General features: G+C 42.7%; 1 protein-coding gene across 2 annotated transcripts in view; it reads left to right on the plus strand.

Annotated features, from left to right (window-relative positions):
• Positions 1–15882, plus strand: part of SLC24A2 (solute carrier family 24 member 2) — a 219206-nt gene that overhangs the window by 138657 nt on the left and 64667 nt on the right. For both annotated transcript variants that reach the window (XM_045563028.1, XM_045563029.1), the window contains exon 3: positions 1524–1632. In XM_045563028.1, coding sequence (XP_045418984.1) covers positions 1524–1632 — 109 coding nt within the window. The remainder of the gene's footprint in view (positions 1–1523; positions 1633–15882) is intronic.

Consider the following 15882-nt stretch of genomic DNA (forward strand, 5'->3'; position numbering starts at 1 on the left):
TCTCCAAATGTGTGGACCATGATTGTTAGCAAGTATTTTACAAAATAAGGGACCTATGGGCAATAGTTTGGAAACACTGCCCAAGTTAATCAAGTTAGCCAGATTTCTGTAGTGTTTGATTTAGTGGTCTAATGTGTATCTTGAAATTCTAAAGGTGAGCTGATCTAGGATGTAGCAGTTTCCAAATGTATTTGATCCTGGATTCTCTTACTGGACATTCTTAGGGACGCCCCCTTGTGGGTCTGGAGTATGATGGAATATTTTGGAAAACCTTGTATGTCAAGGGATGGAACACATAATGGAAAATAGTATTTTATTTTTACCTGACCCCAGAAAAATTTCATGCCAATCTTTAGCTCCAGAAGTTCAAAAAGAAATTAATTCCCTTACACTACAAGACCTTCCTCCCCCTTAAATCTGTGTGTCTATAAAGCTGCACTGCCTCTGAGCATCTTCCTCTGTGATAATCAGCACAGAATCATCCCAGGGAGAAAAAGCAGTTCCTATTCAGGATAAAAATCTGTCAAAATACAGAGGGCTTGAAGATTTTTTTAGATTGTTTGCTTTCAAAGATAAAAGAAAAAGAATTTGTTGGTAACCTTATCTCTAGAACCTCATTCTTATTCTCTCACCTATCAGTTCCATTTATTTGACCAAAGGATCACAACTAGTAGGAGTTTGTGCAAAAGAAGACCACCCCCCCTCCCCGCTTGAAGTTAGGAGGGTTCTCCGTGGATTCATGATAAGAGGTTCTATCTCCTCGAATCTCTCTCTGCATAGACCATCCTTCTTTCTGAACTCGAGCTGTGGTCCCAGGCTAGAGATGAGGTACCCCAGGAGATGGGTGAGATGATCCCTTGGGAAGCAAGGAGAAAATATTAGCACTTCTAGCATTTACTTTCTTTGTCATTCTTCTTAACTTGTATCTTTGGAAATGTTTTTATATACTCTTATTTTGGTATACATGTCTATACAGATGTGGATATAGATATAAATAGAGCCATAGATGTGGATATAGATACATATATATACACTTAAACATTTACTGATAGAACGCACAATCCAAAAGTTAGAGACCACTCACTAGTTCAGATAGCCTTTGAGAAAAGCAGACCTGTTATCCATTCCCGCAGCCTCCGCTTTTTGTCTATGTGACTTGGACACCTCATTTCACTTCTCCGAGGTGAAGCTTTCTCATCTATCTAAAGGGAATAACAGCAATATATACTTCATGGGGTTAATTTTGAGAATGAAATAAACCAAGGGATGTGAAGCATATAGCATATTGCCTGGCATTTACTAAGCTCTAAAAAAAAATGGAAGTAATTCATTTATTTAGTAGAAAAGGATGTGAGAAAGCCATTCGCTCAGGGGGTTTGAAATGTACTTTGAAAAGCTTTGGTTCTAATAGTGTGTGATCATGTGACAGAAATGAGTTGCCACCAGGCTAGGTGAGGATCTTGTCTATAATGCACTTGCCTTTCATTTCTGAGACTAACCACGTCTTTGGTTTCTCTGCTCAGACTAAGCCACGTCTCCAGCGGGGTGGAAGTTCTGCTTCCCTTCACAACAGTCTCATGAGGAACAGCATCTTCCAGCTCATGATACACACCCTCGACCCGCTCGCCGAAGGTAAGCATCAGGCTTTGATTTGGGAGCTTGTTTCGGGCAAAAGAGAATGTCAAACGGCTTCTCTGCATAAAACACATGTATGCGATCGTCACACACACCTGACAGCATCGTCTTGTTTAGCATCTGCCAGAAGCAGCCCTGGCCCTTGGACGTGCTTTATCTGCGACAGCTCAGTTCATGATGGCTAGTTTTCGTGCCAGGGGTAGGAATACGGTGTGCTGATTCTGTCTCTTAACGCCTCTGGCATACATACAGTGTGTTATGATGCAGAGAGGACAAAAAGGTTTCCCTCTCTTCCAGCTAGAGAAACAGTTCTCTTTTAATCATCATTTCTAAGTTTCAAAACAAAATCATGTGTGAAGATAAATTATGCACCGTAAAAAAGAGAGAGGGAAAAAGAACTCCATGACTTAGGAGGGCCATGAGTAGTTTGGGGAATGATGTTCACTGCAGGACATTGATGTTGTACCGATTCTTTGGCAGTTGGAGGGTGGGAGGTGAGCGCCTATGCATCCAAAGAGCTCTCTCTACGATAACTGCTTAGGATGAGTCATTGGAGACCCAAAGTCCTGATTTGTTCACCTCCCATGGTAATCTTATGAACCATCACAGAGAATCCAGTATCATGTACTTCCAGTTTTCATCACAATGAAGCCAGATTTACCGTGTTTCTTCAATTGCATAGGTATCCTAAAAAATTAATTTTTCAATTAGATAGGGATCTGATGTGTCAAGTAAATATTAGCTTTGCCACTAGTAAGGGGTTCAAGTAAACCAAGTCTGTTCTCCCTTCATCCCTGGACCTTATAATCAGGCCTGATATTTCATGGAAGCTAATAGGGATCATGGAAAGAGTATAATCTGGGGAACAGTTATGTGCCACTGAACACATCTAGGGAATGTGATTGTCAAATCATATCACCTAAAACAGATATCTTACCCAGTATCAGGGCTTGCTAAATAATTTCAAGGGTACAGGCGATCAAGAGATTCATACGATGTAAAGAAAAACGTGGGACCCCAAGGGTGGATCCTCAGATCCTATCTTTTCTCACTGGACACACATGTCTCACCCAGAATAACAGGTGAACATCACAGGGTCACCTCTCACTGCAGTTGTGAAACATCTCCCTATTGTACCCCAGAGAGGTGTATAGCTGATGTGATATTCTCCAGGGAGCCCTGCTTCATAGATCCTGAGATCTATGCCCTAGAGCCAATCCTTAGCCAGGGACATCCTCAACATCATTACTCTATCTGCCCAGAGGTCCATTTGGCAAGGAGATTATACCTGGTCACCAGCCTCCTTTTCTTTCTCCCAGAGTGCACACCCAGAGGAGGGAGTGAAAGGATTGCAGGCCAACTGTTTCACCTCCTTTCTCCCTGCCACTAAGCAGTTGTGTGACTTTGGGCAAGTTAGGGTCTCTCCAGTACTTGGTTTCTTCATCTACGGTAATAGTTATCTTTGTTTGGCACCTTGATATAAACTTATGCTTCACAATAACACTTCATAGATAACATTATTGTTCTCCTTTCACAGAATATTGTGCCACCAACATAGATCTCAAATTTATCTCCTGTGCTCCCTCTGCCAGCACTTTATTTTAAGCCATCTTCATCACTTGCCTGCATTCCTGCAATAGCTCCCTAGCTGGTCTTCCCCTTCTTCCACTGCCTCCACCTCCCCCTATAATCAACACAGCAGCCCAAGTAATCTTCCAAAAAGGAAATCAGGTTGTGTCATTACTACTTATAACCTTCATTGGCTTCCCAGGGCTCTTAAGAAAATATGCAAAATCCTTACCTGGTCTACATGATTTGCCTCTTGCTCCAAATTCAATTACCCTCATTTTGTTTTAGCCACACAGGCCTTTCTGTCCTCAGATAACTCTTCCCTGTCTCGGGGTCTTTGCATGGGCTGTTCCCTCCACTAGAACACTTTTCCTTCTCCCATGCCCTGCCATGTTTCCTACTTACTCCTTTCTGTTCTTCAGCACCCTGTCTAAATGACACTTCCTGACCATCCAGCATAAATCAGGGTCCCTAATACTCATCTCTCAATGCACCCTTTAATTTTTCTTTATTGCTCACATTACAGTTTGGGTATTTGTTTATTGCTTGTCTCTGCCAGGATACAGGATATCTCATGAGAGCAGGGACTCTATTTTATTTACTAGTTGTCCTCAAAGCCTAGCAGAGGACCTGATACCTAGTAGTTGCTAAGGCTCAGAAAGATTAAGGTACTTGACCAAAGTCATGATATTGACTTGAAATGTGCACAGTTCTAAAGCAGCATAGGTTTTTTTGTGGGTTTTTTTTTTTTTTAGACTGATCTTGCTGTCACCCAGGATAGAGCGCCATGGCATCAGCCTAGCTCACAGAAACCTCAAACTCCTGGGCTCAAGTGATCCTCCTGCCTCAGCCTCCCGAGTAGCTGGGACTACAGGTGCACACCACCACACCTGGCTAATTTTTTCTATGTTTAGTAGAGAAGGGATCTCACTCTTGGTAAGGCTGGTCTCAAACTCCTGAGTTCAAGCAATCCCCTTGCCTTGGACTCTCAGAGTGCTAGGATTACAGGCGTGAGCCACCGCGACCAGCCGAGCACAGGTTGAAGATAGTCGGTGAATTATACCTTGGCTGTTTTGAGAGACCTTTTTCTCCACCCCATTTCCCTGGGGAACCGTATAAGAGAAGAAAGGAATGATTTTATCTGTTCCAACTCAATTATGAGCAAGCGACTGAGTATCTTTATTTTTAGCAAGGCAGTGTTATGTAGTAATTAAGAGGATAGATTCCAGAACCGGATTCTGGGTCCAGATCTGGGTTCTGCATTTATTAGCTGTGTGACTTTGGACAAGTCACTTAACCTCCCTGTACTTTAGTTTCCTCTTCTGTAAAATCAGGATGATTTATAATGATGTCTGCATCACAGGGTTGGTGTAAGGATTAAAAGAGTGAATATACATAAAGCATTTAACACATTGCCTAGCACATCATAAGTACCATATGCAGGTTTAGAATTATTCTGCTTCATCGTTTTAAAAAATAATACAACACATGACTCTTAAAAATTCAAAATATTCAAAAGGTTAGGGTGAAAAAATTCTTCCTCTGAATCAATTCCCCCCCCAACTTTCTCTAGTTCCCCAATTCTTCACAGAGGAAACCACAGTACCAATTTCTTAGAATACCTCCCATATTATTTCATATGCAACTCTGTGTGTGTGTGTGTGTATGTGTGTGTGTGTGTGTGTGTGTGTGTGTGTGTCCTTGCCCACAGATCTCAACAATCTAAATTTCTCTGTTTTTGTGTTTGTAGGAACTCAGTTTCTGGTAGGGCTTGTTTTCGTTTTTTCTTTTTGGAGAGGAGGTTATGTTTTGTTTCTGTGAGATAAGAGAAAGTGAATCTGGGTCGTCTCGGAGTTGGGCCATCAGTGATTTTCCAAAACACCTGGCCCTTGCGGAGCTGTGCTACAATTAAACTGTTTGTTCCTGCTGTAGCAAGATGTGCCTTCTGAATCCGGGCACCTGCTTTCAAGGTGAAACCTCTCCCTGGAAGATGTGGAGGGCTCCAGTGGTGTGAATCTGAGACAGGCTGAGAGCCATAATCAGCTCTGGTCTTGAGTGATTAGAAAATACGAAAAGCACTTCAATGCTTTAAAATTGCTCCATAGCACGCGGCCAAGAAAACAGATTGCTCTGGTATTTTTCCCCCAAAATTCACAATCATTTTCCATTCCGAGAACAGCCAAAAAAAATTAACCCACAGCTCTCAGAAATAGTCGTTTCTCTTTTAGTTTGCATCTAATCACTTGAATTCACACATCCTCATGCCAAACTGCCACCTTTTAACAATGTGGAGCAGGCAGGTTACATCACCAAGCTGACAGCCTGAACGCTACAGTAGCTCCCCTGTCACACTGAAGGACAGTTCGTGGATGTTACCGGAGTTCACCTGGCTGAGCAGTGCATTGGCATCACTGGCATATGGTCATTGTGCACAAAGAGAAGTATTCGGATTCATATGAAAACATCGTCTAGGACAGATGGCCTATGGAAACACATTTCCCTTTGTCTCATCTGTGCCACGCAGGTGTCTTTGTCTTCCAAAATCCAGTGATTGAGCCCTTGCCTAGAAGCCTTCATTGGTGGTTGGTTCAGCCTCTGAGCCTGAGTCACAAACTCCAGCTGTGTTTTTGTTTCAGTTATCTATTGACGTGCAACAAAGCACCCCAAAACTTAGTGACTTAAAACCACCACCATATTATTATCGCTTATGACTTTGTGGACCACGAATTTCAGCAAGGATCACCTGGTTGAGTCTTATGTTCCATGTGGCATCTCTGGAGGTCACTTGATGGTATTCAGCTGCTGGATGCGTAGCTTTGAAGGTTGGGCCTCACTCGCACATCTGGCACTTACAAAGGCACAGCTGGAAGGCCGGGCTCGGTTGGGCCCCTCTGACTCTCTGTGTTTCCTCAGGACCTTTCCACGTGGATCGACTTCTTACATGGTGGCTAAGGGTTCCAAGAGCAAACCTTCCAGGAGGCTCAAGTGGAAGCTGCAAAGCTTTGTATGACCTAGCCTGGGAAGATGTGCCTTCTACTGTGTTCAGCCAAGAGGTCACTAAGGCAAGGCAGACTCAAAGGGAGGTGAATGAGACTCCCCCTGTCAATGGGAAGAATACGAAAGAATTTGAAATCACCGTTAATCTAACCCTGTCTCAGGGACACACAGCACTGATTGGTTCATCTGTCCATCATTCCTTAGTGTGCTCTGGACAGACCACACTGTGTGGAAGGGACAAAGCCAGCCTGCCTAGGGGAAGGTTCAGTCCAAACAAAGCTGAGCAGTGCCTTTTCAGGAACAAAAACTTCTGAACAGGACATTGTTCATGAGAAGAAGCAATCTACCTAAGGCACAGACGAATGGTTGGAGTAAAGACTTTGTCTCATTTATAGGAAAGTCTTAGGGAACTAGAATTATCAGTCTTTGAGATCACAGCACGGCAGTCTGAATTGATCTTTCTAATAAATTCAGTATCTCATATTGATTTTAACATTTTCTCTAAACAAGCCATTATATTTACTCAGGGGTACATCTTTATGAACCTAAAACAAGGATGCTGGATGTTGCACTTTTTGAGTGAGAAGTAGCTTGGGCTATCAATTTGTCTAATGGTAATACCACCAATCAACACTTGCAGAGTGCTTATCACAGCCCGGGCACTACGCCGAGTGCTCTAGATAAACCATCTCATTTAATCCTTCCAGCAGCCCTGCTCCATCATTCAGAGGACACTGATGTGTGAAGAGGCTTTGTCTTGCTTCACCAATAACACAAGACGTAAATGGTAGAGACAGAATTTGAACCTATATCTGCCTGACTCAAAGTCTGTGTCTGTAGTTCTTGTGCTATTCTGCCTCCTCCTGTAACTTCACGTCCAACCCAGCACTCCTTGTTTTCCTGGTGTAGACAACAGCCTCAATCCTGGGAGCTCCGACCTATCCCTGGACTAGGGATATTATTATCATTGTTATTATTGCTACTACTTAGGAAGACTTGAAGTGCCTCCTTTGCCAGAGTTTTTAAAAAGCTCTCCTTTCCTCTGGTTTGAGATAAGGAGGAGAAAATAGAATGCTATGGAAAAAGATGCTCAGGGTTGACCTTTGGTGAAAAGAGGAGCATAGAAAAAAATGGTGATGTCTTCCCTCTCTCCACCCTTGAAGGCCTGCTCGTCCTGTGCTTTGTTGGTTTCAGTTCAAGGGAGTGAGAATTGCACAATGTTTGCTCCTGTAGCCCAGGCAGGACTCTCTAGGCAGGACCAGGCCGTTCATATCAGGCACGTGTATATCTGCAGAGACCACAGTCTCTTCTGGTGCTCAATCACAGTCACTACAAGGCAAATGACTATTAAAAATTCAGGGTGAAAATTACTACCATGACTAAAGAAACAATAAATTTGAGACAAATGCAGAAGCTGAGAGGCAAAGATGGCTGACTAGGTACATCAGTCACCAGATTGTCTCAGAAAGAAGAAAAGAATTTAGATGAAGAAAACATAGCCCAGGTGTCATTCTGAGGAAAAAGTACCAGAACCTACTGGAGAATCCATGGGAGAAGTTGTGGAGCACAGCAAGATGTCAGCAGAGATCAACCCCCAAAGAATCTGGAGGCCCATGGAAAGGGTAGGTGGGGGTGTTTGTTTTTCCTCCCCCCACACCTCTGGCAGACTGCAGGCTCACAAACTGTTGGGCAGCTTCTCTACCCTCACAAGCCCAAAAGCTGCACCCACCAGTGAACTGGGAACTTCTTGAGAAGAGAGCACTGGGCTGCCAGCCCCTCAGGGTCACTCTCCCTCACCACAGACCTGAGCTAAGGCAGTGGGCGCCATACTGCTTTTCCACCCATTGTATGCCTTTGTCCTTCAGGGAGCTTCAACCCTTCAGTTTCCTTGTCACTGGTCTCCACACAAACACTTCCCAGCTCCTGCCCAGATTGTGGTGGCCACAGAAGGCCACCAGGTCCTGGTGGAACTGTGTGATCCCACAGCTTGCACATTCAAGGCAGGCTGCCTTCAGAGGAGAGGAGAGTGCTATCCAATTTTCTCAGCACCATTTATTGAATAGGACTCCCTTTCCGCAGTGTAGGTTTTTGTTTGCTTTGCCAAAAATCAGTTGATCATAGCTACATGGTTTTATTTCTGGGTTCTCTATTCTGTTCCATTAAAAAGTGGACAAAAGACATGAACAGAGTTTTTTCAAAAGAAGATATACAAATTGCCAACAGACATATGGAAAAATGCTCAACATCACTAATCATCAGAGAAATGCAAATTAAAACCACAATGATATACTACATTACCCCTATCAGAATGGCCATTATTAAGAAGTTAAAAAACAATATATGATGGCATGGATACAGTGAAAAAGGAACACTTATACGCTGTTTGTGGGATTGTAAATTAGTAAAACCTCTATGGAAAACAGTATGGAGATTCCTCAAAGAACTAAAAGTAGACCTAACATTTGATCCAGCAATCCCACTACTGGGTATCAACCCAAAGGAAAAGAAGTCATTATATCAAAAAGATTCCCGGACTCGAATGTTTATTGCAGCACAATTCACAATCATAATGACATGGAATCAACTTAAGTGCCCATCAATTCATGAGTGGATATAGAAAATGTGGTGTCTGTGGAGTACACCATGGAATACTACTCAGCCATAAAAAAGAAATGAAATAATGTCATTTACAGCAACGTGGATGGAACTGGAGATTATTATTCTAAGTGAATTATCTCAGGAATGCAAAAACAAACACCACATGTTCTTACTAATAAGTGGAAGCTAAATTATGGGTACACATGGTCATAAAGTGATGTAAAGGACATTGGAAACTAAGAAGGGAGGAGGACGGGGAGGGCATCAGGGATAAAAACTTATCATTGGGTACAGTGTACACTATTCTGGTGACAGGCACACTAAACACCCTGATTTTAGCATTATACAATTCATCCATGTAACAAGAACACTTTTACTCCCTAATATTCTACAATAAAAATTATACAAATATTTTTTAAAGAGGCAATAAAATTATTTAAAAAGAGAGGATCTACTGTATGATAATGTTTTTCCTGAACATAATGTGTCATTATCACATTAGCAATAGTAGCTTCCATTTATTGAACACTTGTGTATTATCTCATAGGAATATCATCATCCCTACTTCATGGATGCATGTAGAGGGCAGTTTAGTGACTTGTCCAGATGGACATTATATCCATACCCAGGTTGAGCTGGTTCCAAAGTCATTCTCCTAGGAGCCTGTCTATTTGCTGAGTTCTAAGGAACCAAACACATAAGATCCCAAACATGACTGAAGGAGATGAGAACTGTTTCCTATCCTTGTTTTTGTTTGTTTAGTTGGTTGGGTGGGTGATTGGTGGTTTTTAGAGATGGGGTCTTGCTATATTGCCCAGGATAGACTCAAACTCTTGGTCTTAAGCACTCCTCCCGCCTCAACCTCCTGGGCAGCTGGGACTACAGGCGTGTACCACCACACTTGGCTTGTTTTCTATCTTTGATAAAGCATTGTGAGCACTGAACCATCAGAGAGGAAATCTAGCATGGCACTCTTAATAATAATAAGAGTTTATATTGAATCTGAAACTAGACCCCCTGGGTTCCACTTCCAGCTCTGGCCTTCACTAGCTGTGTGACCCTGGATGATTTGTTTACCCTCTCTGTGCCTCAGCCTTCTCATTTGTAAAAAGAGAATCCTAATAATACCTACCTCATAGGGTTGTTTTAAGAGTTTATGAGCTAATATATGCCAGGAGCAGTGGTGCATGCCTACAGTCCCAGCTACTCAGAAGGCTGAGGCAGAAGGATCACTTGAGCCAAGGAGTTTGAGGCCAGCCCGCGCAACATAGTGAGACCTGAGCTAATATGAGCTAATATATGAAAAGCACTTACAATGGGGCCTGGCAAGGAATAATTGACAGTTAAGTGCTAAATGTTATTACTAAGAAAGGACAGAAAAGGTCCTCAAGATAGAATCTTGCTTGCTCTAGATAGTACTTACACTTGATAATAATAGTTTCTTTTAGCTGTCACATTTGAGCACTTATTAGGTACCAGGTACTATGCTTTGCAAATATTATCTCACTCAATTCTCTCAGCAAGCCAATGAGAGAGGATCCGTTATCCTCATTTTAAAGAGGAGGAAACTGACACTTCAGGTGGTTTTCTTACCTGCCCCAGGTCACAGTTCAAGGATAGTAGAGCCAGGTTTTTAATGCAGGCTGTCCTAGCCAGCCCTGCTGCTTAACGCTCTCTCTTCCCACCTCTCACGGGCAGTTTCCCGTCAGTGTCACACTTCTCAAAGGAGACAGATTTGGGGGAAACTATTTTCCCAGGACCATACCATGTAACTCCATGGTAGACCCCAGCTAAGGTCAAATGTGTTCACCTTCTTCTTCCCATCCCTAGTAACCTTCACCCCATCTTCTCACACTCCCCATCTCCCTCCCTTTGAAGGGCCCTCTGCTGGCCTAGGAGTCCAACTTGTTTACAGTGGCCCTGAATCATTCCTCAGAAAAGGCATGCCCCAAACCCGTCAACTGAGAATGCAGGTTCCCCAAAATGTAAGTGAAATTGTGCCCCACCGCTGCTCAAAACCATCTCACCATCAGTAAAAGCCTTCACAGTGGCCCTACGCTCCCTGCGCTTGCCTCTCCGCCTCTCTCCTCTTTTCCTTTCCTCCTCCCACCCCTCCTCCCCTCTTCTGCCCTCCTCTCCTTTTTCTCTCCTCATCTCACTCTGCCCTTCTCTCTTTCCTCTCATGTGTCTTTTCCTCGATTCTACTTCTCTGGCTGCCTAGCAGCTCCTTCTCACAAATTCTAAGCACACTCCTGCCTCAGGGCACTTGCACATGTTCTCTCTTCCCCTAGATATCCTCATGGCTCCTGTCCTCCCTCCTTTCAAGCCAATCTTCAAGTGTCACCTGATAAGAGAGGCCTGACTCAATCAACATTTCTAAAATATCAGAATCAAAGTAATGATACTTAGAGTCCTCAATCCCCCTTGCCCTGCTCAATATTCTCCCTAACACTCATCACCATCAATGGGTTTGTTCGTTGTGTGCTGCCTGTCTCCACCCTTACATCTCCAACAGGGCAGGACTCAGAGCAAGCTTCGCCCTATCCCCAGTGCCTGGCACAAGTGGGCCCCAACACATTATTTGTTGAATACATTGAATGAATACTTGCTTTTGTGATTTTTTTGCTGGAGAACTGTATATCTCTAGCCATGTAGATTTTCTTAATCCATGCCCTGTCAAAGGGCTCTTTTGTTGTGCCCAACAAAGTCCTATTCAATTCGTGACTGTCTTGCAGTGGTGAATAACAATCACATCTGGTTTGGCCACCATTGTATCCCCGGCCTCTAGCACGGCACTGACATGAAGTAGGTTCTCGGTCAATATTTGCTGGATGATTGAATAAATCTCCCTCTAGTTCCAGAGTCACCGCTGCAATGGGAAATGTTTGCTTTCTGCCTCTCACCTTATTGATGTGTTCTCTTGTCCCCTTCTTCCTCTTTTCCTTCCAAATGTTTTTCTATGACTTCATTTCCTTTCCTTTTCTTCTCTTTGACATAGGGTTGGTTCTTTCACCTGTGTTCCCTTGGCCTAATTATATATGTTCAAAGAATGACCATTACAATGAGATTCAAAGAAGTTTGTTGTTTTAACCATTCATTTGTTTGACAAATTCAAACACCTGTGAAATAGCATCCACCATGTAATTTGGTGTTAAGATGAGTTTGAGAAGAAAACTGCAAAAAGAGAAGTTTCTCATTCAATTTCTATGGACTCTTGGATATTCTTCTTCTAGTAATTTCTCCTTCCTTGTGGAGATGCAAAATATGATCTACATTTCTTCGTTGTAACAACAATTTAATTACTAATACCAATATTTAACAAATAAGTGCATTAGATGCCTTAAGAAACACAAAAGTAGGAATACTACTTATCTAGTGGGCCTGAAACTGAACTAAAGGATTATTTAACTACAGAGTTTGGGCCAGTTTAATCCAGCAGGTCCTGTGCCTGATACATAATTCCCTAGAGGCTGTTTTTCATGGCAAAACCTTCAGAATCCTGCAATGAGATGTCTGAAAGTGACCCCGTACTCGTAGTATCTTGCCTGCCTTGTCTGAAAATATTCCCCATGCTAAGCTCACTTTATGGCCTCAGAGCAGTCTCTTCTGCTGTTACTTTCCAGCCAACACATTTATTATTATTATTATTATTTATAATAACTTTTAATATTATTATATTTTATTTACAATAATATTTATTACTCATCATTCATATTGGGTGGGGAGTCTCCTGGGAGTGTTTCTCCCGCCTTTCTGAAGGACAGTTTGCTTCCTCCCTCCTCTCTGATGGCTGCTGTGACATCCTGATGCCATCTCTCCCATTCTTCATCAGTCTGGCTCAGGCAATAGGGGATAAGCAGATGGCCTCCGTGGCCTGAATTCCAGACCATCTTGAATGGAAAAACCTCACAGATGAGTAGCAAATATCTAATTTTTCACCATCTTCCCTGTACTCTAGATCATGGGTTTCCAAATATCTTTTTTAATAGCAAAGCCTTTTGTTCAAAAAAATTCCCACAGGGAAGAGTAAATAATGTTTTTTAACTGTTAGAATGACTAAGAGTTTGCTCATATTAGATTGTTTATCAGTGTGCCTAATTCAATAGCCTGGCTGTAGACTAGCAATAATAAACACAAAAGAAATAAAGACCCCACTGCCACAGAACCATAAAATAGCAAAGATTAACTCAAAAGAACTATCTAAGAACTTTATGGCAAGAATAATAATCATCATCATTTCTGAAGAACATCAAAGAAGATCTAAATAAATGCTGATATATTATAAAGATGTCAGTTCTCCCCAAATTAAACTTTAAATGCAACTCAATCCTAATTGAAATCTCAAAAAGATATTTCATGGGACTTCATAACTTGATTTGTAAATGTGTGTAAAATAAGCAAGAAGAGCGAAGATACTTTTGACAAAAAAAGAACCAAAAACAGGTGCCCATCAGAGGTCAAGAGCTATCACAAAGCATCTGCTTTTAGATGCTCTGGGAGGAAGGCAGAGAGGCTGAATCGGAGGCAACTGGGGTCTCCTCTGTGGCCGTCTCTGAGGGGTTCACTGGAATAGGGTGGGAGCACCACTACCCTGGACGAATCCATTAATTGCTCTTGGGGAACCAGTGTGTGAGGCAGGAGAGGGGCAGCATTAGCATCACCTGTCTAAAGGAACAAGGTCCTCATTCCCGAGGCAGTGAAAGCACACATGTATGCATGCAGCATCACGTCATGACAAGTACCCTGGCGCACCTACAGAGCGAGCATGGCGGCTGGCCCCAAGTAAGCCCTCAACGCAGGTGAGCTCAGCTTGCCGGATCCTGAGGAAATCCATAGCATTGTGTGAACCCTGAGGACATGCCGTTAGGGAAGTGTTCCTGGAGAAAGTGAGTTTTGAGAGCGGGTTCTCGAAGGAGATGAGGGGCGCAAGCAAGCAAAGGAACTAGCTGGCTCAGGGAGACCCAAAACTACACATTGTTGGCCCAACCGAAATGGAGGCTCCTTTGAGATGAGCAGACACGTGGATTTTTGCCCACTGAACTAACATTCGAGCAGTTTCTCCTGTTGAGGGGCGCTAGGGATGTGTGAGAGACTGTGTGTGTGTGTGTGTATGTGTGTGTGTGTGTGTGTGTGTGTGTGTGTGTGTGTGTGTGTGTGTGATTGCAGCATAGGAAGCTAGGGACCTAAGAAATGGCAAAGAAACAAAAACAAAAGAGTGGAACGTTTTGAGTACCTGCTCTGTGCCACGCACCTGGTAGTGATCTTGTGTAACTCTCTCAACAATGGCTATGGGAATTCATATGCATGTTTTACCTCTGAGGAACTGAGATTCAGAGAGGTGGCATGATTTGCTCAGAGTCACCAGCTCCTAAGCCTGACTTCAGAGCCTGAACTTCTTCCACTCATCCAGGAGTCTGGAAAAGAATAAAATCCAATCTACTGGCCATGGCTCGATAAGATGACAGTTGTATAAATCCCTGGACAGAGGAGGGCAGGCTGTTAATGCCTCTCATAGAGCAAACACAGGACAAGCTAAATAGAACCTCTCTTTAGGGAATAGTAAAGCATTATTCCATATTTGAACGTCAAACATGTTGAAATTGAATCTCCCTTTGTGTTGTACGCATTATAAATAAATATCATTTGGAGCTTAAGGGAATGTGAATGGTCTCACTGAAATAAATGCTTTTGAGTATGCAGTTTTCTCTCTTGCTCCCTCCCTCTCTCTCTTTCTCAGAAAGATTTGCTTTGAAGTAAAGGCCACAAAAGCATGCAGCCAAAAAATTGATTTTGATGGCATTTGAGCTTAAACATAGCATGAAGAAGGAAAAAGACAATGAAGCATCCATAAAGTTATAGCTTTCTCTTTCTTCTCTGGAACTTATCACATGCTCAAAAGGGATCTCCTTCAGAAGTAAGGACTTAAAGTTCCCAGAGATAAAAAGCAGCTGTCACAGACATGATTACGTGGGGGACCAAAGGATGAAGGCAATCACTGAAGGTGAAAAAGCAATTTCATTTTGCCAAAGACTGCCCACTCAAAATGCATATTGATCAACAGATATCATCTGTGATATGAGAGCATTCAAAGGTGTTTTCTCCCAAACGAAAGGCATTTAAGCTAAAGTCACCTCTGATTGTTTAATAAATAGCAGGGCCTTACTTAATGGAATGAGGTTGAATGACTTGCGTTCAGTAAAGCAGTGGCTCCCTCTGATACTAGCGAAAGCTCTTCCCAGTTGGCTCTTCCGTCTGGGACTTGCAGCGTGCTCTGCACTCACCTCTGCGTGCTGATCATATTGTAAACACAAATCCTCAAGTGGCAGCCGGGCCTCATGTCTCTCCTGACCTCGCATTATGAGATCCACCAAGTCTAGCCTCTTCACCCCAGCCATTAAAAAGAATTTCCTCACCCACACCAACCATCCTTTACATGTTGTCTTGGGGCTCAGATGAGACAATATTATACACCTGTGCAGGCACACACGTGTTTGTAGAGAGGCAGCTTTGTTGCTTATGTTAAGCTTGTAGGTCTCTATCAAACTGGTTTGTATTTTGTGTGTGTGTGTATGTGTTCATATATTCACTCATTCATTCACAAACATAGCCTATTGCAAGCTGACATGAGTGATAATCCCACTGGGAATAGTTTCCTTTACAAGCCCCCACTGTAGACAAGTCCCTGGGGGAACATTAGCCAGTGCTTGTCCTAGACTGGTTAACTTCCTGAAAACCAGCTTAAATGCTGTTATTGAACCTGACCTTTAAGAGATACGCAATTGCAGTAACCTACGCTGCTACTGCTCGCTTTGACTTCCCAGGTGGCAGCACTTAAGCCCAAAAGCCAATAGTGAATGTATAATAGCATTGCATTAACTCTAAGGCCCTTAGGCCTGAACCACTATCATTGGTAGGCGTTAAATTCCATGGCGGATTGATCTCATTTTAGAAAACTATGAAAATTCTGCTCTGTCATTTCTGCAAAATCTTTTTCCAGATAGTCATCTTTTTGTCCATGCAATACACTTCCGTAAATGACACAATAGGTCATGAAGAGTTTCCTTTCCAGAAAAAGTTACAAAT

This window comes from Lemur catta, chromosome 10 (assembly GCF_020740605.2).
Source record: "Lemur catta isolate mLemCat1 chromosome 10, mLemCat1.pri, whole genome shotgun sequence".
In the NCBI taxonomy this organism is placed as follows: Eukaryota; Metazoa; Chordata; class Mammalia; order Primates; family Lemuridae; genus Lemur; species Lemur catta.